We start from the raw sequence: 27,705 nt of genomic DNA, 5'->3' as shown, positions 1-27,705 counted from the left end.
CCATCTAGCGAAGGTTGTCAAAATCCCCAAAAGGTTCTTGAGGCTTAGAATCCGACTTAGCCTTCTCACGAGTATTCATCGTTTCTCAGACTACTGAGTGACGCCTTCGCCCAAGTCCCTTAAGAAGTAAGTTTTTCAACATATGCAAAGGCGGCCGCTTTGTATGTTTTGGGAAGGTTGCACAGTCGGTTCGCTAGCTTACTGCGTCAGAGGTTGGCGAGCCCAAGAGACAAAATGGCGTGGGATTCGCCATTGAGAAGCGTTGATCTAGCATAAGACGATCCCACAGAAGCGATTGTTAGCTAGAGTCAGGTTCCACCAAATCGTAGTCTAAATCATTGGAGCTGGTGGTCGTAGGCGTCCTCTTCCACTATAACTGGCTTATTCGGTTTGGGAAGGATCATCTAAAAGCTGAGGATTTAACCCAAGGCGGAACGAGACAACTGGAGGCTGGAATCTTCCATAAGAATTTTCTTTCTCTTAACTCTATTTTTAATTTCTCGAATTTTCAATTCAATATTCTTAATTCTGTTTTTATTTTATTTTTCATTTCCAGATCCAACCCTTTAATTCTGTTATTGTTTTTATTTTTTTCCAGGAACGCAGGTTGTCTTGGGCAAGACTCTGCCTGGGATTTCACGGAACAACATATTTTGCAAGTCCAGTCCCTGAGGATTTGACCCTACTTCCCTTTTACTATTCTTTTTCATTATTTATTAGGGATAGGATATTTTTGGTGCTTTCAACGACCGCATCAGTGGCCCCGAGGCGTGCGGCGGTTGGATGCTTGCTGGCGGCGTCAGGGCAGACATGCGGCTAGGGTTTATTTCTCCCTTAGGTTTTCTTTAGTTGCTGGGCTAGGGACTATTTTGGGTTGTTTTTTATGTTTGAGCCGGGTCGATTGGGCCCTATTACACATCATATTACAAATATATTATATTTAAAAATTTTAAAATATATTTTTTAAGTTGTTTATATCTTTTAAATATTGTCTCATTGATAATTTTAATTAATATGTTATTATTTAAATAATAATTTTATAAAATACACCAATAAATTATACATCGAAATAGAAAACTAATATATATAATATGAAAAGGCATAAAAGTGTGTACTGATGACAAGTGGCGCATCTCCTTTTCTATTTAATTTCTATAGTTTTTCATTATTAATTAAATTAGTTTGTATTCTCAAATACAGATTACGGGTCAATTGTATATATTAAATTTATAATATTTTTATAATATTAGTTTTAAAATTTTTAATAAATTTCTTCAAAATATTGTTAATAAATTAAAAATTAATATAATTACAAATTATATTTAAAATATTTAACTAATTTAGCATAATTTATATTAATGTTATTTAATTTTAAAAATATCTAATATTAAAATAATATCAAATTTCATCATGATCTGAATATTAATATTAATATATTTTAATTTAAATAATATTATTAATAATTTCTGGTACATTATTTATTTATATATTATTAAATTAAATTGTTTGAATCTCAAAATTGTTAATATTCTATTTTTTCGTAATTTTATATTTATCTTTACCCTATTCAAGAATGTAATTAGGTTTTTTTTATAATTTTATATTTATCTTTGCTAAGAATCATAAAAAAATCAACATTTAGTATTATTTTATAAGTTTTGTTTTCATCACCAAAAGTTTAATTTTCACTATTATTTGATATGCTCAATTTTTATTATTCGATTTTTAATTTATTATTATATTTTTATTATTTGATATTAGTAGTATTCTTCTTTTGTGAAGTTGGGAGAAGGAACGGAAGTCAAAATGCTTCTATCTGTATTATTAATAAAATCTTTGATTGAGTTGGTATCACGAGTCAATCGAATACTAACTCAATTATAAATTTATAAAAAAGACTTTTCGTATTTAAAATAAGTTATATTATTCAATGGTACTTTAGTTAATTTAATTAAAAATAAAAATATATGTATTATGAGATTTGAATCCATGTCAATTACATTGAAAAAATATACAAGTCAATCAGGCACCAACTCAATTACGAATTTGCAAAAAAGACCTTTCGTATTTAAAATAAGTTACATTATTCGAGGGTACTTTAGTCACTTTAATTAAAAATAAAAATATATGTATTATGAGATTTGAACTATGCCAATTACATAAAAAATTTACCACTCAACCAAAACTTTATTTTAATTTATGTTTGCATTTTAATTTAATTATGCACACTCTATTGCCTCCATCAATTGTACCTATACTGGCTATTAATAAAATCCTTGATTAAGTTGGTGTCATGAGTCAATCGAGCACCAACTCAATTTGGAAATTACAAAAAGGACCTTACAAATTTAAAATAAATTATATTATTTGAAGACACTTTAGTCCTTTTAATTAAAAAATAAAAATACGTGTATTGTGGAATTTGAACTCATGCTAATTACATTAGAAAAGTTTTAAATTTATCATTTAACCAAGACTTGATTTTGGCTTACTTATACATTTTAATTTCATTATGCACGTTTTAATGGTATATTTATACTATTAATACAATTCCCAAGTTGGTATCACGAGTCAATCAAGCACTAACTCGAACAAAAAATGACCTTCTGAATTTAAAATAAGCTACATTGTTCGGGGGACTTTAATATTTTTAATAAAAAAAGAATAAAAATGTGTATTGTGGGATTTAAACCAATGCTAATTATATTAAAAAAACTTTAAATTTACCATCTAACCAATACTTTATTTTGGTTTACTTATACATTTTAATTTTATTATGCTCATTTTAATTGTATATCTATATTATTAATAAAATCCCTAAGTTGGTGTGGTAAGTCAATTGGGCATCAACTCAATTAGAAAATTATAAAATAACATTCCATATTAAAATAAGTTATATTATTAGAGGGTATTTTACTTTTCTTTTATAAAAATATAATTTGAACTCATTCTAATTTCATTTGAAAAACTTTAAAATTATAATAAGTTATAGTTTTTAATTAGGACTCCATTTATTGTAACTTTTATTAAAAATTTAAGCCAAAGTAGAAGATAATTTTTAGGAAAAGTATAAGAATTGAGTATAATACACGAAAACTTTGAAATTAAAAAGGAAAAAGAAAAAGAAATTGTTACTCTATAATATTTATTTATTTATTAGAGCAATATAAATTATTCAATGAAATTTACCTGGGATAGTTAAAAACTGTAATGTAACAGTTTGTTTCCCTTTTAACCGTCCTTCCATTCCCAAACAAAGCATCCTTTTCCTCTCAAAATCTTCCCCTCACCCTCACTGATTTTCTGTTTTACAAATTACATATAAAAATCAAAATCAATAGGAAACAACAACAATATGCATCGTCGTCAATACTTCAAACCCCATCCTTTTTAATTTTGAATTTCCTCAAATTTAATTCGATTTGGATCATCATCTCCTTATCTCCGATTCATTCTTTTTTGAATTTTATTTCGTTAATTCCGATTCAGTTTTATCGAACCGGTTGTTCCTTTTAGGATCGGTAACGTAAAACGGATTTCTAGTGCGGGAATGGAAAGATTGGTAAACGATTGCAAAGCAAAGAGAGTTTGAGAAATCAAAGGATGCCAGGATTAGCGCAAAGGAATGAGCAATATAATAATGCCTCATTTGGGTTTTGGTCTAAGCAAAATGACGTTGTTAGCTACAATCAGCTCCAGAAGGTATCCGATTTTAATTTTCTTCGCTTTATTATCTTTTTTTCGGGTTGTATTTTTTTTTTATTGAATTGGGATTGGATTGTATCAAATTTTTTGGATTGGGTTTTTGTTTATGTTGACGGGTAGTTTAAGTTTTGATTGGATCTTAGTTGGTTGGATTTTTAATTCTTTTTTATTGTTTACTAGATCCAGTTTATGGAATTAATTTAATTTTGTTTATGTGCCAATTTTCATTCTAGTAATCTATTTGTTGTTTCATGAAATCTGTCTTTTGCTTAGAAACGCTGTCCATTAGTTACCTAATTTTGTTTAGAGCCGAGGCACTTATATTTTAGTGCTCTTCCTGGTTTTGAGTTGAGTAATGGAAGAAATAGAATCTAGAAGTTTGATTATTAACTTCATCACTGTGGATTTTCTTTTTACGCTTTGTTGAGCTCAATGTGGCTTCCGGCTGCTGTCAATGTTCGATTTTATCTTTTTGGCTGTAAAACGAAAGTGATTGAAGAATTGGGAATTCCAGAAACGGTGCTTTTTTTTTTCCTATTAGCAAATTAGGATGGAGCACCCAAATGGTTAGAATGTGAAACTTCAATTCTGAATCACAGGTTGAGTCCTTGTGCCTGGTGGAGGCATGGTCTATGGCATAAGTTAGAGCTACCTCTTTGTGTAACCCAAGACCTAGCCTTCTCTGCACTATGCTCTCCACGGTCCATATTTTACAGAAAAAAGAGGGGTAGTATTGATTATGCAATTTAATAATGGATATGATTTATAAATATGTGATTTATTGATTTTAGTTTCTGATATATTACTAAGAGCTTTGATTTTGTTTTGTAGTTCTGGAGTGAGCTGTCAATGCAAGCTCGGCAGAAGCTCCTTAGAATTGATAAACAAACACTCTTTGAGCGAGCTCGCAAGAACATTTACTGCTCCAGATGTAATGGGCTGTTGCTTGAAGGTTTTTTGCAGATTGTCATGTATGGAAAATCCTTGCAGCAGGAGGGAGTAGCTGGTAACCTTCATTACAACAGGTCAGGAGCCTCAAAAAAGGGAACTGGTGGCGGATTGAATTTGACAAACGGGACACAAGATGAAATTCAAGATCCATCTGTCCATCCTTGGGGAGGTTTGACAACGACTCGCAATGGTTCACTGACACTTCTTGACTGCTATTTGTGCCCAAAGTCATTTAAGGGTCTACAAAACGTTTGTATTGATCAGATTGTTTTCTCTGACTATTTTTCCCCTTTCTTCTAGTTTTTGATGTTTTAATTGAATCAGGTGTTTGATAGTGCACGTGCAAGGGAGCGGGAGCGTGAATTGCTTTATCCTGATGCTTGTGGTGGGGGAGGTCGTGGTTGGATAAGCCAAGGAATTGCTAGTTATGGAAGAGGACATGGAACAAGAGAAACATGTGCACTGCACACTGCCAGGCTTTCTTGTGACACCTTGGTGGATTTCTGGTCAGCTCTTGGAGAAGAAACTCGGCAATCTCTTTTAAGAATGAAGGAAGAAGATTTTATTGAGAGGCTTATGTACAGGTGTGTTTATGGCTCTTCTTTACGGTTGAATGTGTTTCATTTTCTATATTGTTCAGCTGGCAAACGGTATGAAGTCAGATGATAATTGATCTAGAGGTTCTCATTGGAGCTAGAAAAATAAGACTGATGGTGGGAATGTCAGAACTATAGAGGACAAAATTTTTGTTTGATGATCTTAAAGACATGAAAGTTTCAGTTGTGAGCCATTCAAGCTTTTGATATTCTGTGTTCTCCTAATTGATGACTGAAGCACTGTGAAGTAAATTCAATTTTGGAGCCTCTGATTTCCTAGATAAGAGAGTTAAGTTTTTAAACGTGTATAATTATTGAAATAAAACTAGTACTCCTCGAAGCATGTGTTGAGCTTTAGCAGTTCAGTTTTATGCATTCTTAATGGCTTTTGTGCACTATACGAAACCTTTCAAGGTCCAGAAAGCACAACCTTGACGATTCATCCATTTGTTATGCTAACTTTGGAGGATGGTTAATCCTATTTTTTAAATCAAGACACTAAGTCGGCCAAAAATTTTATATATTGAAGGAGATCAAAGAAAATTCTACAATCTTTCAGAGAATAAAACATCTTGATCTTAGAACCAAGATTTATGAACAGTTGATCTGTCTTTGTTTCTGCCCCCAATCTAGTTATCATTTTTCCTTCCTTCTTCTGAATAGTCAACTGTAGGCTGTCCAGTTCTTTATCAGAGGAGAATTAAGGATTTGATGAAATTGATGGACTCTTTTCCTTGTTAAAATAAATTCAAAATAGAACCTTGCTATCTAGAGATCGTGAGAAGACATGGAGACTGTTTTTTTATTTTGAAGCTATCCCAAATATGTCTGATTTGTTTCAATGTTGGTGTTTCCAAGTGATTCTTATGGAAGATGAACGGGGAGGGTGAGTTGGAGTTTGAAATCCCTGAAACGATGGGTAGTGGAAGATGTGCATACACTGTTTGCATCAGTTATCTCCAGTGGATTGCTGGCATGCTTATTACCCCTCTTGTTACTTCTTCAATTCAGTAAATATTTGCTGTTAGGATGGAGTCAAATATTTCTCTGTCTTCTTGTCAGGTTTGACAGCAAGAGGTTTTGCAGAGATTGCAGAAGAAACGTTATCCGTGAGTTCAAGGAGCTGAAGGAGCTAAAACGCATGCGTAGAGAACCTCGATGCACTAGTTGGTTTTGTGTTGCAGATACAGCTTTTCTGTATGAGGTGCTTCATTCATATCTTTAACCTTTTAGTGCACTGACTACTATATTATACTACAATATGTTCATCTTTTGATTTACTTGTTCATAATGAATGTATGACTAAACTTTTTCTTTACTACTACCCAGGTATCTCATGACACAGTCAAGGCTGATTGGCGCCAAACTTTTGCTGACACTATTGGAACTTACCATCATTTTGAATGGGCAGTTGGAACTGGGGAAGGAAAATCAGATATTAGGGAATTTGAAAATGTTGGCATGAATGGAAGTGTTCGAGTCCGTGGTTTGGATCTTGATGGCTTGAGTTCGTGTTATATTACCCTGAGGGCCTGGAAATTGGATGGCCGCTGCTCTGAACTTTCTGTAAAAGCCCATGCACTTAAGGGCCAACAATGTGTGCATTGCAGGCTTGTAGTTGGAGATGGTTATGTCACAATCACAAGAGGTGAAAATATTAGAAGGTTTTTTGAGCATGCTGAAGAGGTCGAGGAAGAAGAGGTATTTCAAACTTTGTTAGGCTTAGGAAAAAAATTGTTTGGATATTAGAGATGTTGAAACTTTGACTCATTTCTTCAGGATGATGATTCCATGGACAAGGATGGAAATGAGATCGATGGTGAATGCTTCCGTCCTCAAAAGCATGCGAAGAGTCCTGAACTTGCTCGAGAGTTTCTTCTTGATGCTGCTACTGTTATATTTAAGGAACAGGCATGTTCCGAACCATTCTCCTTTCTTATATGCCTTAAAGTCTTGCAATATTGCTGCTCTTCTTTTCAAATATTAACATAAAAACATTGTCTGTTTAGAAGAATGTAATAGTGAGGAAGTTAACAAAATCTGGTTCATATAAATAAGCTAATGTTGTCAATTAGGGCTAGCTATCAATCATAATTCATCCAATTGTTTCTCAAAAGAATATTGTTTGAAATATTTTCTGTTGGCTCTTGCTTTTTAGAGGAGCAGGGCTAATGATAGATGAAAAATTGTCTTCAGTTAAACTTCATGATTGATAAGCAAATGCTTTGAGCTTGATGTTCAGAAAGCACCTATATGAGTGATAAATAAAGTTGGGAAGATTGTAATTACTTTGAAAAGTATTACCATCGGATGTTCATCACAGTATAGCTACTCTACTGGAGTGAAGAATGCAATTAGTTTGTTGTGTAAGCAATGATATCATAAAAAAAGTATGATTGTGTTAAGCCAAACTTGCTCCATGTTGTTAAGCTTGCTTGGGGACAAATTCTAATATGATATCTTGTTAGTTTTGTTGAATTGTCAAACAAGTCCCATGCAGGTGTTCAACCTTATTCTTGTTTGCTCACATTCATGTTAATACAGAGGCGCTAGCACACTTATTACTTGTGGAAATCAAATTTTCTGGGAATAATTAATAGAGATTCCTCTTTCTAAGGAATTATAAGCAATTGTTGTCTAAAGGAGCAAATGCACACTAGAGGTTTTGATCATTTGGAAAAACACCATGGGATGCATGGTGTGGAAGTGCGAGTTGATCCTAGTTTCACAGTGAACTGCTAATTTTAAGTGAGGTCATCTTCAATCAAGGATAATGAATTTAGATTTAAGGCTACATATTTTGGTCCTTTGTTTTGATATAGGTGATTGCCATATTTCACAAACTTTAAAGAAATGGTTTGCTTATATATGTGATTAAGAAGAGTTTTGAAAGACCTTTAAAGTAACTGAATCAAAGAGTCAAAATGAGTTTATGTTGAACATTCTAAAGCTTGGTAGGAATAAACTTGGATATTTTTTGGTGGTTCTTGTGGGTAGTGGCACAGCAATCATACAGGTCAAATTGCTTCAGTTGTTTGCCTTTTGCATATTTGCTAAATTTATGTTACAAATTTTAACAACGATTTACCCATTTTGATTTTCAGGTTGAAAAGGCTTTTAGGGAAGGAACAGCACGCCAGAATGCACACAGTATCTTTGTTTGCCTTGCAATAAAGCTGCTGGAAGAACGAATTCATGTTGCCTGCAAGGAAATTATTACGTTGGAAAAGCAGGTCAGAATAATTGGGATATGCTTTCCTTTCTGCATATTAGTAGATATAGGGGACTATTCTTTTGATATTCATAAGTATTACCAACACTAAATGATTCTACAGATGAAGCTTCTCGAAGAAGAAGAGAAGGAAAAGCGTGAGGAAGAAGAACAAAGGGAGAGGAAAAGAACAAAAGAACGAGAGAAAAAGCTCAGGAGAAAGGAGAGACTGAAAGGAAAAGAAAGAGAGAGAGAGAAAAAATGTGCGGACTCAAGCGTTACTCCTGATTTCTCAAAGGAAGTATCTTCACCCAATACTAAGGTTGAAGAAAATATTTCTATTAATTGCAGAGACTCGGTGTGCGAGACGAGTGATATAATTGTGTCTACACTTGGTTCTCCAGATGATCAAGTAGAACAGTTTTTAGATGGGCATTTGGCATCAAGTTTGCAAAATCACTCATTTGATGGTCCTGATGGAGAAGGTACAAAGGTAAAAGATGGGAATGGCTCTTTTCCAACAGAACAATCAAAATTTTCTCGACGGAGATTGAAATTTCGCAAGGATGGTCAATTTGATACATCTCTGAAATGGTCCGATCGGCGTCGATTTCCTGTTGTGTCAGAAAGTGCTCCTGTTAATAGATCTGAAGCTAGATATAAAAGTGAAAACTTTGAGGCTCCTTCAAGGAGCATCAATGGACCAAATAAGCAATTAAGGATAAACAGTGCAAAGTCCAATGGTCGGAATTGTGATGTTAAGTATCCTGAAAAGTTTCAGTGTCCAAACAGCCGGAGTGACAGATATGACATCTACTCTTGCAGCTGCGGCCAACACAACGAGTACAGAGCCAAAATTGAGCCATATGTTTCTGTGACAGGAGTAGGCCAAGAAGCCAAGGCTGTAAGCAAGTCAAAATCTGCATTAGATATGTCCAAGCAAGTCTATCGTGGTAACAAGTATAATCAACAAGAGTACATGCATGAAGACTGTGGAAGGCTAAAAAATAAAATTATTGCAGGAAACAATCCTTCCAGTCGAGATTCACTTAATTCCAATAAAGTTTGGGAGCCCACAGAAGTCCAGAGAAATTACCCCCGGACCAACTCTGATACGGATATTACTCTGAGGTCGTCTACTTACAACAAAGGAGCTGGACTTGATAATGACTTTGTTAAGTCATCCGGTGAGACATGCACAAGTGAAGCTAGTGTAAATTTTGGTGAAATCGGTCATGAGCATAGCAAGGTTAACACATCAAGCACCAGCCTTGCAACAAATGAGAACTGTGATGTTGAAGCACAGGATAAATGCTCTTCACTGAATGCTGCATCCGAGGATGTTGAAGTTTGTCCTAATAGAAACTCTACCTTGAATGAAATTTCTCATTCTATGATAAGCAGCAGTTCTAGTTCTGATAACTGCTATTCATGCTTTAGTGAAGGAGATAGCAATACCTGCTCTTCAAATAATGGAAACTTAGAATCTTCATCATCAGATTCTGAAGAGGCCAGTCAACAATCAGATGGGAGAGATACTTCAATCTGCGTTCAAAATGGTTTCTCTGAGTGTCAGGTGAAGGGAATTGATAAAAAAGAGGATGTCAATGGAGGCATTGCTTTGGAAAGCGAGGCATTGTTTGGACATTCACCTGATGGGAAAGATTCTTCAGTCTGCATTCAAGATGGCTTCTCCGAGTGTCAGGTTAAAGGAATCGAAAAAAAACAGGATGTCAATGGGGAGGTTGCTTTGGAATACCAGGCATTGTTTGGGCATTCACCAGACAGTAGAGGTAACAAAGTTTCTGGAAATCCACTGACAACTGTTGCAATTTCTGATAATGAAAAATCGACTGCTGTTATGAGTTCTCAACATCAAGGCACGTTTACATCAGTCCATAACCAACCTATACAGTTCCCAGTATATCAAGCTCCTTCAACCATGGGTTACTACCATCAGAACCCCGTTTCTTGGTCAGCAACACCAGCCAATGGATTAATGCCTTTCCCTCCAAACCCCTATTTTTATACTGGCCCTCTTGGCTATGATTTAAATGGGAACTCACGTTTATGCATGCCATATGGCACTCTGCAGCATTTTGCTACCCCTCTGTTTAATCCTGGTCCCGTTCCGGTCTATCAGCCAGTTTCAAAGGCCAATGGTTTGTATGCAGAGGATCAACTACAGATTCCCAAGCCGGTTACAAGGAAAGAAGATGCTTTTACCGAAGTTAATTCTGAGATGTTTGCCCCTGGCAGGCTGCATACGACTGAACAAGCAGCAAATGGAGAAGGTAGGCAAAATGATGTCTCTACCAAACCACACACAGATGACACTAGCTTTTCCTTGTTCCATTTCGGTGGGCCGGTGGCTCTTTCAACTGCACGCAAATCCAATCCTGCCCCCCTGAAAGAAGAGATCGCCGGGGAATTTTCTTCTCAATTTTCAGCTTATCATGTCGAAAACGACCATGCTTGCAATAAAAAGGAGACCACTATCGAAGAGTACAGTTTGTTTGCGGCAAGTAACGGAATAAGGTTTTCATTCTTCTAATATAAGTAGTTAGGTAGAGGTGACTGTTTGGCATTTCAGTCCCTACCCTATTTCCCAGAAAATGGAAGTTTGAGAGTACTTTGTAATTCAGTATACAATGGTCTTTGCTGTGAAAGAAAATCCCAATTTTAGTTTATAGTTTCTTAGTAGATGGTTGCCCAATTTTTCTCATTTCCGTTTTTTTTTTCCCTTAAATTTTTGATGTAGAGAATGAAAATGTTGGAAGAGTGCCTATAAGGTTTGAGGGCTTTCTATATTTTTGTTGAGGTTTGAGATTTTGTTTTTGTTTTTCGGAAATTATTTGGATTTATTTTCTTTTTAATTCTCGATTGTTTCAGATTTTAATCTATATCAAATATGGTTTGTCGTATATCATTATTGATAGCACCCTGATTCAAGTAACTTGATTTTAATTTCTTTTAAAAAAATAATTAGTATTGAATTTAAAATGAACTCTGTACACAAATAATCAAAATTAAATTCATTTTATTCAATGACGTTAATTGAATATAATTAAACCAGTTTAAATTTTTAAAAATAAAACTCAATAAGATCGAACTTATTAGAACCTTGGTGCTTGAACCTAATCAATTTTGTTTTTTAGTTTTTAGTATTGATTTCATAATTGAATTCTAGGATAAATAATCAAATTTGAAGTTGATTACGAAAATCAAATCTGCTTTTCGAATTCAATCAAAATAACTAGCTGGACTTTCCAGGAGAAGAAACAGTTTCCAATAAGTAGCTGTTTCTATTAACAAACTAATAATTTGCCATCCTTGAGAAACCCTGTAAAGTTCAATTATAGCTTGGACTTTGGACATTGATTAGGGTACATTTTCTCCCAAGACTTTCCCGGGTTAGTATGGGATCTTGTTCACCTATGAATCAAAGAAGCACCTAGTTTTAAGTAGAAATCCAAAACAGTTTTTAACTAATTTGCCTCGCTAAACTTCAAAACAGCTAGGTAAAATCCAGGCTCATCAACAAATTCAGTCATCTCAAAGGAATGGTCAGCTGCAACTTTCTGTAACGTGGTTTTGTCGGGCAAGTTTCCGTTTACAATGTCGGGAAACTCTTTCCGTTGCTGCTCTAGCACTTCCCTCCCTTGGGGATGGCTAATCACCACTCTTGCACCTATACAACAGTAACACTCACAATCTCATATTGCAGTCATGGCTTAAACAGCTCCTAAAAATACTAAATACAGTTCAGAGCCAGGGTGTTCAGATATGTAAGTAAAAATTGGGTCATGATCAAGGCAAGCAAAAAACGACCCTTCCCATTGTTATCCCTAAGAAATATCCTCATACGCACACGAAAAAATTGTGTAGGATACAAATTCTTTTAAGAAAAATGAAAAATAGAAGCAGCATTGCCTCCTTATTCTAGTAATTGCAAAATATACTAAGCCTTTGTTTCCTAAAAATATCATTGAGCCGATCAAATTGCATTTTACTTCTCTACTAAAAAATTAAGCAAATTAGTCCTTATATGTTAAATAAAAAATCAAATTGATCCTTTATGTTAAAAATTTCATCCAAATTAACGTGATTGATGAAATACAGTGGTATATGACATGTCAGATGTACCTCGGATCTTTATTTCTACGGTACTTTTAACACCTTTGTTTCTTGTTTGTTCCCATATGGTTGAAGTTTCCACTATGATATTCTAATGGTGAAAATGCCTTCTTTTCCCCTTCTGTTTTATTTGACACTTTCAATCACTTAACTCTGATAACTAAAACTAAGGGTGAGTTTGGATGGGCAGTGTGTTTACTTGCGGTTAGTGTAAAAATAGCGGTGGCGGTGAGATTAAACACTGTAGCGATACTGTAGCGTGAGACAAAAAAATAAACTAAACGCACTGCACCGCACCCAATCGCCCATCCAAACCCACCCTAAGAGTCTGAACTCCGAACCCGACATTCTATCATTAGAACACACAGCTATCGGGTTCTAACCATGAAAATATATTATATGCAGAAATAGTTATAGCAAGCAAACAGTATCTGAACAAAAGTAAAAACTTAAAAATGGATTACCTGATGAACAACGTTTCGCCAGCGCCGCAAATATTTGGTCAAGTTCGATTGGCAAAGCAGGCAGAAAATAGAGAAATATGACATCAAATGGTGTCCATTTTTCCGGCACATAAATCAATTCCCCTTGCCAACACTTAACCTCATCGTATTGCTCCTTAATCCCAGCTAAGAAAAATATAGAATCATGGACTACAAGCAACAATTGGGTATTTGATGATTCAACTAAATGATCCACAAATCCTTCCGAACCGACCGAAACTAGAACCCTTGACGACTCCGATATTTCTCCGGCAGATGTAATGCGGTCGATATTTCGTTTAGCTTGCTCGGAATTTAACTCTTCCGAATCAAGAAATGACCAATCTTTTTCATTAAAATCTTCGATATTGATAACCGACACCGTCCCCTCGCTTGAAGTATTAAAAGCCCCTGCTAATGACCGATGACTGCATAGTGACTTACGAGGAAAACTGGATTGAAATGAAAGGCGAAAAGGGTATTGATTACATAGGGAAATGCGAGGGCTAATATATTGAGGCTGAGATTGGAGTTTAGGAAGGAAGCTACGGGAAAGTGACGGAAGAAGTAGAGGGGAAGGTACTAGAAGTGACCCCATCGAAGCTAAGTATTGTATTCAATTATGGTTATAATCAAAAGCAAGCAGTTTTACTACACTTAACAATTTCCAATGAAGAAAAAGCTTAACCCCCTTAAGATTTAGGCTTCTTTACCCGGACTCGGCAAATTGGGGTGCCGTAACCGTGTCGACACGGGATACGGGTCAGATCCGCAGAAAACCAGCGGACACGGCGGTGGGTGAGAACTGAGATGAGAAGAGAAGAAAAAGAAAAGAAAAACCGATTCGTAGAGACGAGAGACAGAAGAGATAGACGATGGTGGGAGTAAGATGATGATAGAAGAAAGAGAAAAGACTTAGGGATATATTTAGCCGGGCCGATACAAGCTCCGTCCGAAAAGTGGGAAAATATGTCTGAATAAAATAATAAGGTTAGTTCAGAAAACGGGTTAGGTATCGAGTAAAATTTTTTTGGTTTGAATCTAGTTTGGCTCGACCTAAATTTGTAAAAGAAAATCTTGTTGTTTTGCTGTTTTTTTTAATTGTTTTCCCGTTGTTTTATTGTCATTTCACTAATATTTTGCTACTATTTTATTATTATTATTTGAATATTATATAACTCTTGTTTTATTATTAGTTTTGCTACTATTTTATAGCTATTTGCTTGTTAAATTGTACCTATATTAGTGTTATTTAAGTATAAATATTTTTTAATTTATTTTTAATTTGTTGAGAAACATTTATTTTAATGTTTTTAGTGTTTTTGATTAATTATATTTTTTACATTTTTATATAAAAATAAAATAAAAAATTTTAATATGAATGAACCAGGCTTAAGCAAAAATTTAGGCCTATTTTTTTGGGTCAAGTCAGGCCTAGGCCTATCAACCGGACCTAGAATTTTGTTAGGACTCTACCTTATACCATACCCTTTTTCTGTATTTAAACTTTTTTTTATTAATTTGATTATGTAAACTATATTTTTTTTTCCATCTTCATACTTCAACCAGTCAACCGTCGTCAATAAGATGGAGCCCAATCATATAATTACACATGGAAAAATATATTTTTTTATTCTTTCTTTTTCTTCACTTTCATTATTTTTTTCCTTCTCCCCTTCAATTTTTTCATGTTCTCTCTCTCTCTCTCTCTCTCTCTCTCTCTCTCTCTTTTCCCTTCCCTTATTTTGTTTTTCTTTTATTCTTCTCTCCTTTCTTTGTTCTTCTCCCAAACTCCAACCCCGCCGCTGCTACCATTATCACCAACCCTTCCTATTTCAATCATTACCTCTGGTTCTCATACTTGAAATCTTCAGACCCCAAGGATTCAATGGAGGTTGAAGTGGTGGTGCTGCTCCCTATGATAGACTTAAACTTCGATAGTTCATGCTCATCGCCGTACATCACCGCTCTTTTAAGCACTTAAAACTCCTTCAACTTATTGTTATTCTTCTTTAGACGATGAGCTTAATGGTGTCTCTCACATCATTGGTTCTTCACTAGTAGTCTTTTTCGAGTGGGAGATAAAGTAGAGAAAAAGCTTTAATGGCAGAGTCACTCAACAAAGAATATCTGTAACACCCCTCACCCAGTCCAGTCGCCGGACTTGAGCTATAGGATGCTACAACAGTTAATAAAGCATATCACATGCAAATCCAACATTTAACATTCAATTAAACAATAAAACATTTCATAAACCAAGCATAATTTAATTTGTAAACAAATCTGAGTCCCACATGAACTTACGAAAGCTCTAAAACCAATATGGGAACAAATAAGGACTTAATTGAAATCTTAAAAAAATTGTGAAAAATTCTACAAATAGGCGTCACATGGCCATGTACCCAGACCGTGTGGTAAGCTGTGACAGTGTGAAAAAAGAGTCGCAAGGCTGTGTAACTAACTGAAGCTGTGTGGGCCAAAATGCAAAAATTTATCAAAAGTCACATGGTTGTCTGCCTGGGCTGTGTAACAATTGAGACCATATGCAAAACTAAGTGACCATATCTACAGTACTCGCACGGGTGTGTGGCCAATCCATGTGACAATCGAGAATTGTATGGTACAAATGCTTACTAATTTCTAAAGAGTACATGGTCGTGTCATCGGCCTGTGTGTGACACACGGCTGTGTGTCAGCTCATGTGGTGCAAAAATAAGTTATTAGAAGCATAACACAAACCAACCATTAAAAGGGACCTAAAATGCACATTCTAGCCAACGCATATACCTATTCAAACATGCACATTCTATGCCAAAATACAAGTTATAACATCTCCCTGAATACCTAACCAATATGCCACAATCGATATCAAATCACAACAAAATTAATTCAAGTCATTCACTTTCAAGCATACTACAACATCAAGCCTATGCAATCACCACACCAATATCATTTCAAGGTGCTAAATCTCATCAAGTAGAGTATGCAAAATTATCCAAGGCATATATGCATCTTCATGATTCAAACCAACTAAAACAAAAACATTACTCATATGCATTACACTTATATTCACATAAAGAGAAACCAATTCATAAATTCCAATCTCACATATACATGCCATTTATAACTGAGCAAAAATGTTCAAAAGTCTATTGAGTTGACAGGTGGATAGTGTGAGCTCCAATTTGATCCAACAGATAGCACGATTCCTAACAATATACAGAGAAGAAAACAAAACAAAGGTAAGCATACTTAATGCCTAGTAAGTTCGTATGAAAATTAACACAACTTACCCGAAAATTTCATAACTCAATAATTGAATATAAACATACAAGACGTGATGTTCCTTGACACCTTACACAATTCATGTCATAACCAAAATGGTTAGTACATTACCATATAATAAGTATAACATGTATATAAGTAACATAGTAAACATAATGATCATACTCAATTCATGAATACATCTATAAATATGAGCTTTTATTTCAATTCAATTTCATGATTTATTTTTTCCCGGAGAACTATAACAAATTAACCTCAAATACTCTAGATAGAATTGCTCATATGAGCTGTAAATCGGGACATTAACATTTACTTGGTGCCGCTCACACGAGCTGTGGAAATCCATAACGTATGTAGGAACCTCAACCATCGGTAAGGTATCCAACACCAATACATGGTACCTGATACTCTTTAGACACCGGTACAAAGTACTTGCTACATTTTAGACCATAATGACATGTCATTTGTATCCTAATCATTCACTAAGTTCACTCGGGCCTTAATTCCATATTCTATCTATTTCAATCCTTTAACATCATCATATACATGTAATACAACTATTTGCATTTACATATTACTTGCATTTATCAATTAAACCTCAATTTACAATTTAGTTCTTCAATACCAAACTAATTAGTTTAGGTAATTGCATTACAAATAACACACACAAATATATATACATACAATACAAACATATCAAATATTAAACGAAATAAGTATCATACGAAGGGAAAGTTTTCCTAAAGGCTGCCTTAGACTTACCACGAGCGAAAATTTCGAGGATAAAATTTTCTTTGAAGGTTAGAGAGTTGTCACACCTAGTTATCCTAAATACCCTAACTCGAGGAAGAGTTGGGGATCTAATTGAATAGGACTAGAAATTCACGGGCACTAATAAGACACTTAGAAACTTAAGTGACTGGTTAGGGAAAGTTAGATCTCAAATCCAGTTTAGTTAGATTAGAACCGACTGGTTCTATAGTGGATGACACAATAATTAGGACTGAGTGGTGGTAACAGCCCGTGGAGATTGTGCCAAGGGAGTATAAATAGGATGAGTTGGAAACAAAATTCTTCATAATTCTATTTACCTACCTTCTCTTTCTCTAAACCAAGTATCATCTTCTTTAGACAATCTGAAGAATAAGAAGAGGATATAGCTGTAGAAGGTTTTGCATGTTGTTACCATCATGAGAAGCCAAGTCTGGTAGTAGAGAAATAAGGAACTACTGCCAGGACGAGGGAGGCTTTGGCGGGTTTGACAAGCTAAGCTACCAAGAATAAGGAAACAATGGGAGATTCTATAATCTAACATGACTAGTATGATCTCTGTTGGTTTAGTATGACATGTATGCATGATAACATGAATATTTTCCAATGCATATCAATTGCATGAAACAATACATGATTTAGGGGTTTGATGTACTCCATGTTATTATGTTGTATGAAAATACTTGCATGTATTGCATGATAATCTTAGGGAAAAACATTGAGGGGATAGATGAAGTTAGGAAGGGAAAAGGAAAGTACCCTGTTAGATACTGCCATGGGTGAAGCTCTGGGCCTTAAGGAGGGAACACTGCCATGTTCGAGCATGAATGTTAAGTAGTGTAAAGGAGGTAATGGGAAGAGGATTCGGGAAATGAGAATCATGGAAAGGTATTTACCGCGATGGTGGTATCAATTGGTCTTTCAGGGCAACATCGTGACAACGATATATGGCGTAAGACCATAGATGAAAGATGCTATAGCAGTCTAGTATGAGGTACGTAACATAAGACTATGGATGAAAGATGCCATGACAACATAGTACAAGGTATAATGTATATGGTGTAAGACCATAGATGAAAGATGCTACGACAACCAGGTATAATGAGTCAGACCATGGATGAAAAACTCCATGGCATCATATGATAGTATGCCAGGATGGCGGATTGGTATAAGATCATGGATGAAAAACTCTACGGCATCCATAAAGATAGTCCCGCTGGGACAATAAACATAGAACAGGTAGTCCGCTGGGACAGTAAACATAGAATAGATAGTCCGTTGGGACAATAAACACAGAGTAAATAGTTTGTTGAGACAATAAACATAGAAAAATAGTGTGCTAGGATAATAAACATAGAACAGATAGTTCGTCGAGATAGTAAACATGGGGTGATTCGCCAGGACCAAGGGAATACGTGGTGAGAAGGGTGTAAATCCTTAGCTTGGCTAAGGAAACTAAAAGAGTCTACCGGGACATAAGAACATATAGCCCACCAGGACGTTAAACATGGGTTAAGTAGAGTAAGACCATAGCTATATGACACTAGGGTATCATGGGTAGTTCATAGGGACGTTAAAAGTGGAGACATCCGTCAAGATGTAATTCATGGGAATCACAATAAGGAAGTTTTCCATTTTGGAGGTACATCGGGAACTGAATCAATAAGAGCAACGTGATTGGCGCAATAAGTCACAAGTATAGATGAGTGAGGAGTGACCAAAAGGCATAGACCATCGGAATAATAAGGGAACTTGCCAAAGGTAATATGAAATAGAGCTATGAGCACGTCAATTGAGTCTGCCAACGAAAACCTAAGAAAGAGTTAGTTGTCGGGCTTACCTCAAAGGAAGATTATCGATGAGAATGATTGAAAAAGGGGTTTTACCTCGAAAGAAGGTTCAAGCATATGCCAGATTGTAAGAAAGACATAGTGAGGGTAACACGTAAGAATTCGCTAATTGGGATGGATCATCTGATAGACCACAACTATAGTACGAGGAATGCTAGGCGCTAGCTATGCTAGTAAATCTGTGTTGCTCTTAACGGTACACAGGGAGTTTTAATTTTGTATTTCATTTTTTGTCTCCTAATCTAGAGAATCTATATGACATTACTGAATGGAATCTCACAAAGTTCGTTTGAACTTACATTTGAAATGTATGGTTGCAGGGTCAATGGTTGACTTGAGGATTGTAATGGGGGATCAAGCCAGACATAGCCAGACCCATGTAAATGGTGGTAGCTGCTTCATGCATATACAAGGGCAACCTTTGATGTCACAACTCAAGGATTTATTGAGTATAACTGTAGTGAAGTCATAAGTCTTATTAAGCTATAATAACTTTTTGAGTCTTTTGAGTTGGAATGGCGACATGAGTCTAGTACATGTATGGAATAATAATTATTTAAATGTTTAAAATGAGAAGTTATTATTATTATAAAAAATAAGGGTATATAATTTGTCTAGGGTTGCAAATAATTAGCTAGGAACTTATTAAGAAATTCGGGTAATTGTGGCATTCGATATCCAGATTTGGTGGTCGGGGCAGATATAAGGTATTACATGTCTGATGTATTTTCAGTCTAGACAATCACATATTTGTCTGTATCTTTTGGAAGTCATCACTCTGATACCCAATACAAGGTATCTCCTACATGGACTTGATAGAGGGCATAATAGTCTTTTAAATAATTTGCTCAATTCTGACTAGACTATGAACCATTTAGATTACCTATAATATAAGTTGTCTTCTCACATTATGATCCAACCACATAATTCCACTTTAATATTAGTTAAACATTAGGTAATCAGTGAGTTAATATTTGCTTTTTCATTTTGCTTTGTGTGCAAAAACTGTTGAGGAAAAATACAAACTATATTAATGTGAAAGATGGAATTTTATTAAATTAATCTGTTTGAAAAAAAAATTAAAATTACATACGATGAAAAACTACACTTCTAACATTTTGAACTTTTGGGAGCCCATGTTATATCCTTAAGGATTGAGATCCTAAGGGAAAATTCGACACCAGAAGTGATAATGAGATACTTTTATGCTACTGAACAAATAACCGATCATATAGAGTGACTAATATTCACATCAAAACCATCATGGAGTCAATAAATGTGGTCATAGATAATTCTCCCTCTACTGAAGAAGACTACGTAGAAGATGATTATGTATATGTTCCATATTTTGTTCAAACAATAGATTGGACAATAATTGAAATAGATGCATATAGGGCTGCTAAAATAGGGTTAGAGCTTAAAGCCCTTCTCAAATTTTTAAAAATATCCTTCGAAGAATGTCGTTGAAAATCTTACTAATGGAAGAAGAACTAGAGGAAAAAAGATCAACTTTAGAGAAATGGTCAAGTTGGCTTGCTATGTCTCAACCATTGAGCAAAAAATGGTTGAGGAAGCATTGTAAGATAAACATTGGTTGAATGCAATATAAGAAGAGCTACAACAGTTCATCCATAATGGTGTTTGGAAACTTTTTCCTCATCCTCAAGGCTGTAATGTCATAGGAACCAAGTGGGCTTTCAAAAACAAAAGTGATGAACATGGAAATATTACTTAAAATAGGGATTGATTTGTGGTACAAGTCTATACACTATTCGAAGGTGTTGACTTTAATGAAACCCTCACACTAGTGGCCATGTTAGAATCCCTTCATCTTTTACTTGCCATTGCATGTAACATTTAACTTTTACAAATGAATGTTCACTGTACAATTTTAAATGGATTTATCAACAAGAAAGTGTATGTGGAGCAACTAAAAGGTTTTATGGATCCTCATAAGCCTAATCATGTAAGACCCCACACTTGACTATGTTGTCAGATCCGAATGTATGATATCACATTATTTTGTCGAAGCAAATCAAACTATCTTACTAGATAATCACAAAGTTTTAAAAAAATATCATATTAAACTTTTTATTCATCCAACATTTTCATGCATATCCATTCTTAATGTCTAAGACCATAATTTATCAAGTTACAAAATTATAGGAGGTTGAGTTAAGAGTTAGGACTCAAATCCAAATTCAAATTCCAATTTTTAACATTATGCCTCGAGGCAAGGATCTCCAAGTCTCGAGATAGACCATATTTATTAGTACTAATTTTCATTTTAAAAAATAACATGTTTCGAGACACTCAAATACATGTCTCAAGGTAAGGTTTCTTATGTCTCAAGACAAGCCTCCCCTATTTCCTTATTTTTTTTCTTCAATTTTTCCTTGTCCCAAGACAATGGCCACTCTGTCTTGAGACATACATCCAATTGTCTCGAGACTTAAAAGAGTAGTCTTGAAACCTTGGCTATTTCCACTATTTCATTCTTAAGGTATCGAGACATGATCTTCTTGTCTCGAGACTTAATGGTAAAATGTCCTAAAATGCTTAATTTCAAATGTTCAAAACATACCAATTTGTATATTAAATATACCTAAACTTTACCTCAATCTCCAATTTTCAAATTGACATAAATACATAGAATCAAACACCACCAAATTATAAAAATTCATGTATCCATATTCAAGCAACCTATTACCACATTCAAACTCATATTAACTAACATAACTAGTTACTAATTAAATGATGAGATTCAAATTTACAAACCATTTAGAAAAAAATTATAAAACATACCAAAATGCAAAATCAATTACATGTATTAAATGCCCTAGGTACATGTCATATAACTCGAACTCATATTCACATACAAAAGATGTAGTAAATAGATACTGAGCAACTGAACCGTTGAGTTGGATGCTTAATTCAAAATCTATGTCTACTCATGTCCGAGACTTGCACCCAGAAATAAACATAATCTTACGCTAATTATTGAATACTCAGTGGTGCTAATATAATTCAAATTGAATATGTGGAGCGACGGAAATGTGCAAGTGTACACAATTGCAACAAGTAATAAAGTGACAAGTAAATGTCGAGTTATCGTACCCATAGGGACTGTGAAAAGAATTATTTATGAATGCTATTTAAAACACTTTGGTGAAAAAAAATATTTTGTTTGAAGAGGGTGATTAAAAACTAAGATTTTAAACTAAGTGAACTAAATAAATAAATCTCAAATGCACGATTTCAAAATATGATTTTAATCAAGATGACATAATTGTGTTAGATTTATTACATTTCTTAACTTAGAATTATTAAACTCATGTTTATATCGGTAACTCGGTAATTTGCTAACTTATGATCATACTCACCTACCAAAATCCATTTATCTCTTGACTATATCCCTATGTCAATTCAACCGATTAAACAAATCTTAATAAACAAATATGTTATTGCACATACATACTTATTAAATCGAAATAATCTCTTGTACATATCCCTATTTCAATTCAAACAATTAACTCGATTTAATAAGCACATAAAAGACTATGCGAGGTAACAAAGTATCCTTACCTTGAAACAGTTTAATCACAATAATCTTGCAAGTTATGCAAGGCATATGTATCGTCAGATACCGTTGCTAATCTAACCCTCAGCTACCTTAGATGATTAAACATGCACTGATTAAGTATTGTGTCCATTAATTACAATTTCAGTCCATTTAAATAATTAATTCATTAGTTACCTAAAAATTGTAATGCAAGAATAACTTAGTCATGATTTTACTTAATCAAACATCTTACCGATGCCTATAACAACATAAACACAATTTCAATAATTTTAAAAAACGAAATGCAATCAATCTAACACGAATTAAATTCAAGCTAAATTGATTAAATTAACCATTCCAACAACATAAATATTCATAGATATGTTCAGCATAACAACAACAGAAATTAAAGAGATAAGGAACAATAATCAAATCCGATGTTTTTCCGTGGCTTAACTAGTTGCTCCGTTCTTCCTTCTCCATTGTCCTCGTCGACCAAGGATGCTATGAACACTTAATTGCTGCTCCAAATAGCTGATGAATGTCCCTTTCCCAAGAAGAGAAATCGGTAAGAGAGCAAGAGAATTTTGGAATGGAAAAGAAGAGAGAAAGTGGAAAGAAGAGAGGAAAGATGTGAATGCTTGAGGTGTGTTTCTAAAATGACCAGCTTAAGGGGGTTTTTATAGCTGAGGTGGGCTGCTAAAAATAGCTAAAATTATCAGCCAAAGAGCCCTCCCTTGGCCGGCCACACAAGTGGCAAGGTTGATAGTTTCAACTTTGCTAATTTAGGCTTGGGGCAAATCTGTAAAGCCACCAATTGTGGAGGGGTTTGAATGTAACTTGAACAAGTCTTCAAGGGTCTCTTTGCAAGCTTAAATAATCAGCTAATAAGCTGATTTTGGTCAGCTCTTGGGATGGTTTTTGGGCTGTCCATTTCTTGGTCGATTCGGTTCACTCGGTTCAGTTCAACTGGACCACTTTTTCATAATTAATTAATAATAATTTATTAACCCAAATTAAATTAGATATAAATTAAAATTAATTATATTATAAATTAATACATATAATTTTGGACCGTCTTAGGCTGAAATTTAGTTCGCCTCGATACTTCAAATTGCTTCTCGATTTTGCGTTTCTAGCAGTGTCTACCGAGCCTTTTTTCGCCCTTTGTGCAAATTTGTCAAAAATAACCAAAATTCATCAAAATTAATTATAAAGTTAATTGAAATTCAACATGTTCATATTTTAAGTTCACTTTAATTATTTTATAAAAGTTAATTATTTTTTCAACAATAATTTATCGAAACTGTATGATTTTAAGTTAAAAAAGGTATGTAAAATGTGTAAATTTCCGTGTTTCCAATATGCTAAATTAAACTAAAGAAAACATGAAAAATACAATATGAACTACATTAATTTACACTATTTCTACTTATCACCAAATAAAAAATCACATCATTCCCAAAGTTTCTCATTCAATATTCATCTTAATATGTCATAATCTCATATCACATTGTTTTAACATATTTCAACATGCTATGCAATATTATTCCAATACTTGTTTATTTCAGCCCCTATTAATCGAAGATAGACATTAGGTTGAATAAGCGGATTTGTTTAACAAATGATTCCTCCACTCTTTGGGAATTGGGACTGTTTTATTCTGTCACTCTGGTTGCCTGGAAACGATGGCTTCTAGTGTTTTTCCAACTTGTTTTATTCTACCATCCCGAGTTTCCCAACAACGATGGTTTAGTATGTGCTCACTGTAACAACTTGTTTTCCAGTAGTGTTAGAAATAGTGGTTTCAAGACCATAATTCCATGTGACTGTCCATAAATATTAATTATTTAATACAAGTTCATTAGTATCGTATTAAATTTTGGTTAAGAAATTTTAATTTTTCGATAGTTAATTAATTAGAAATGATTAAATCGTAAAAGCTTGAAAAAGTTAGTCCTAATAGTTAAAGGTATTAATTGGTTAGTAAAATGTGAGTTGATGGATTTATGTGTTAATTAAACCATATAATAACTTGGTGGAAAATTATGGACTAAGTTTGATTAGTCATTAAGTTATATTTAAAAGGGTAAAATGGTAAAATAATAATGGTTATCATAAACAAAAAAAATAATAATGTAAAACTATCATCATCTTCATGCCATAGCTAAAAATAGGAGGAGAAAAACCACCATTTTTAAGCTTAAGTTTCGGCAAAGCTTGGAGTAGTGCATGTAAGTGATTTTAAATCCTATTTTTAGTAATTTTTGTGTTTTTGTTATCGTTTTAGCTTAATCTAGTTTAACCCGAGGGTTAACTTGTAAAATTATTAAAAGTTTTGAAATATGCCATTAATGAGTTTAATGTATTTTTGAAGTTTGATGGTAGAGTATGAAGCTTGGGTGTTAAATAGGAATATTTTGTTAAGTGATTTTGTATAATTTTTAAGTCTAAGGATTTCATTGAAAATAAATTAAATTAGATATGGTTTTCTTGTAAAATTTTAGCATGTGAGGACTGATTTAGGATATTTATAAGTTCGATTTAATGGATATAAAGTTTAATTATGGAAATAATCATGTTTTGGTCTTAGGGACCAAATTGAGTAAAATGTAAAAGTTTGGGGAAAATGTGTAAAATTGTAAATAAGAAATCATATGTATTAAATTTAACTAGTATATGAAATTGAGGCTAATAATTGAAATAAATCATATTATAGATCAAGAACAAGTAGATAACTGAGGAAAAAGGAAAGTTGCGAAATAGCCTCTGAACTTTGACTGTTTCTGAAGTTTAGCCCTGGTAAGTTCGTACAATTTAATTTTGTATAAATTTAAATGATATATTATTTGTGAATTGAATTGTTGAATACCCTGAAATTTTTGAATAGAAATAAAGAATGTGAGTTGAGGAAGTAATTAAATGGATCATTGATGTTCGATATATATATTTTGAGCAGATGAACATAGGATAGAATACAATTCGCATGCCAATAGGTTATATCGCTTGTTGTACGGGATTGATTGGTGGTGAGATGAGGTTTCTGATTTATTCTTGTTTACTGATTATACTGAAGTCCAACCTTTTTTGCGAACTATCATGCTATATTAAAGTGATTCAGGTGTGTTACTGGGGGAAAATGTAAAGCCTTCGGGCTTGGCACTTAGTGCCTAGGTGTGTTTTGGAGGGATGTTAGCTTATGTGCTTGGCATTCAGTGCCTAAGTGTGTTTCAGAAGGATGTTAGCCTATGGGCTTGGCACCTGGTTGCCAAGTGCGTTCTCGGTTGGATAGCTCATTTGAGCATTCTGGTGTGTTCTGGATTGTTAACCGAGTATCTGAATCTGTTATATCGTTCAACAAGCAGACTTTCATTAGTTATCTGATTTATAATTCATGGTAGAAATGGATATAAGGTTTTCTAATTAATTAATTCATCAGCCTAAGTGTTTTCTGACCTTTTTTTTAAGTCAAAATTATGCAAGCCTAAAAATTTCAGCTTAACTTGAGTTCGTTTACTATGTCTAATTCAAGTTTTATTAATAGGGACTAAATTGTAACAAATACAAAATATTAGGACCTATTTTGAATTATAAATTAAGTGTGTTTTTTCGAATTTTATCCACTACGAGACTAATCCTAAAATTTTACCAAGTTTCATTATCATCTAAGGCTCTAATTATACTAATAATTTTCAGGACTAAATTGTAACTTAAACAAATTAGGATACCAATTTAAAAAGATAAAAATTCAAACCCCCAAAGCCCACACGGCCGTGTGTCATTAATCGACTGTGTTCGCGTTGTGATCGCACACGCCCAAGTGGAAATCTCACACGCCATGTATGATAGCTCTAGTCTCCACACGCTCGTGGCACTTACCCACATGCATGTGTGAAAACCACTAAACCTATTTTTGCAAAAAACTCATTTAAAAACCCAATTTTGCATATTTTAATAGCCAATTAAACTCGATTTAACTATGATTCATTAACATACATACACATACACCTTTAATTGAATTTATTGACATCAATTAAGCCTTAATTATATAGAATTAGAAAATCAATTTCATGCATAACAAACACCGAATAAATCAATCAAGTGGCATTCCTTAGTCGCTAGTAAACCACTCCATGGAAGCTTCATTTAAAAAATTGTTAGTATAAATTTCATGCCTCACACACCGTGTTATCAATCACCGTGTTATCAAGTAACAATACATCGTAAATCATTCAATAATTAAACTCAATCATGCCTCAAAATTATTATAAAACCATCCAAAATAAAATGTCCAATGTCCAAAGTCCAATTACAATCAAAATTAAATTAATTCCTGGGAGTTACACAGTGCCCGATTACAGTCTCTAAAACGTGTAATAAAGTTTCTACCAAGCCTAAATTTTTTTGGAACTCTCTTGCTCGGCTCCTCAGCTCCTCAAGCCCGACAATTATCTGCACGAATTATGAGGGTGTGAGCTTTAAAAAGCTCAGTGAATGTTAATAAAAACGACTAGTAAATCAACAACCAAATCATGCTTAAATCACATCCAATCAATCACCAATTACTAGCCATAGTAATGAAACATGTCAATTAAATTTCCATATGCTTTATCAATATCAAGAATCAATTATTCATGGCTTACAAACATCGAATGATATAACAATAATCACACATAAATATATTGGCATACACTTCTCATGGCTTAATCGGGTGATCATACATCGAATAACGGATCTCCAAACTCCCACAAATATCAAATACAATCCACTGAGTTGAGCGGGCCGAAGCACACGCTCTCTTATAGCGCCTCAAATAACCCCTTGAGTGGAGACTCATGTTCAACACTCCCTTATCTACTCCAAACAAATCAGTCCACCTAGAGCCATGTGCTCACAATGTCATAAATAAAGTTGAATACTCACAAATCCTATGACATACCAACTATATCCAATGGATCCACCATACATGTTACCAATATATTCAGTCAAACATAGCATATAAATCAGTCTTTATTGTGCTCAATTTAATGTGACAAAATGCTTATGTGTAACATGTAACATAGCCATTTAACATCCAATTAAATCAAACATTTCATTTGCCATTTTCATATGTTCAATTATCAATTGTAACACCAATATATCATGATAAAAACTA

General features: G+C 34.1%; 2 protein-coding genes across 3 annotated transcripts; one reads left to right on the top strand and one right to left on the bottom strand.

Moving 5' to 3' along the window:
- The first annotated feature begins 3,243 nt into the window (after positions 1–3,243).
- Positions 3,244–11,166, top strand: LOC105785438 (uncharacterized). Of its 2 annotated transcripts, XM_012611526.2 has the most exons (8): positions 3,244–3,702; positions 4,537–4,905; positions 4,981–5,240; positions 6,315–6,456; positions 6,582–6,953; positions 7,032–7,163; positions 8,357–8,485; positions 8,588–11,166. In XM_012611526.2, the coding sequence occupies exons 1-8, from the start codon at positions 3,604–3,606 to the stop codon at positions 11,015–11,017; spliced, it is 3,933 nt and encodes a 1,310-aa protein (XP_012466980.1). In that variant the 5' UTR covers positions 3,244–3,603; the 3' UTR covers positions 11,018–11,166. The 2 variants fall into 2 exon arrangements, with proteins under 2 accessions (XP_012466980.1, XP_052488939.1); XM_052632979.1 differs by lacking the exon at positions 3,244–3,702 and having other exon boundaries at positions 4,759–4,905; positions 4,992–5,240.
- A 508-nt stretch (positions 11,167–11,674) lies between these two features.
- On the bottom strand, positions 11,675–14,038 carry LOC105785439 (uncharacterized). The gene is made up of 2 exons (XM_012611528.2): positions 13,065–14,038; positions 11,675–12,154 (listed from the first exon to the last, which is right to left on the bottom strand). The coding sequence occupies exons 1-2, from the start codon at positions 13,678–13,680 to the stop codon at positions 11,952–11,954; spliced, it is 819 nt and encodes a 272-aa protein (XP_012466982.1). The 5' UTR covers positions 13,681–14,038; the 3' UTR covers positions 11,675–11,951.
- Between the last annotated feature and the right edge of the window lie 13,667 nt (positions 14,039–27,705).

This window comes from Gossypium raimondii, chromosome 1 (assembly GCF_025698545.1).
Source record: "Gossypium raimondii isolate GPD5lz chromosome 1, ASM2569854v1, whole genome shotgun sequence".
Lineage (NCBI taxonomy): Eukaryota > Viridiplantae > Streptophyta > Magnoliopsida > Malvales > Malvaceae > Gossypium > Gossypium raimondii.
This window is presented reverse-complemented; position numbering and strand designations above follow the sequence as displayed.

Excerpts from the sequence above, each read along its gene's own strand:
- LOC105785438 (XM_012611526.2), top strand. The coding sequence starts at position 3,604 with ATGCCAGGATTAGCGCAAAGGAATGAGCAATATAATAATGCCTCATTT. Across the intron at positions 6,457-6,581 it reads ATACAGCTTTTCTGTATGAG|GTATCTCATGACACAGTCAA; the intron begins GTGCTTCATTCA and ends ACTACTACCCAG. Across the intron at positions 8,486-8,587 it reads TTATTACGTTGGAAAAGCAG|ATGAAGCTTCTCGAAGAAGA; the intron begins GTCAGAATAATT and ends ATGATTCTACAG.
- LOC105785439 (XM_012611528.2), bottom strand. The coding sequence starts at position 13,680 with ATGGGGTCACTTCTAGTACCTTCCCCTCTACTTCTTCCGTCACTTTCC. Across the intron at positions 12,155-13,064 it reads GGCGAAACGTTGTTCATCAG|GTGCAAGAGTGGTGATTAGC; the intron begins GTAATCCATTTT and ends ACTGTTGTATAG.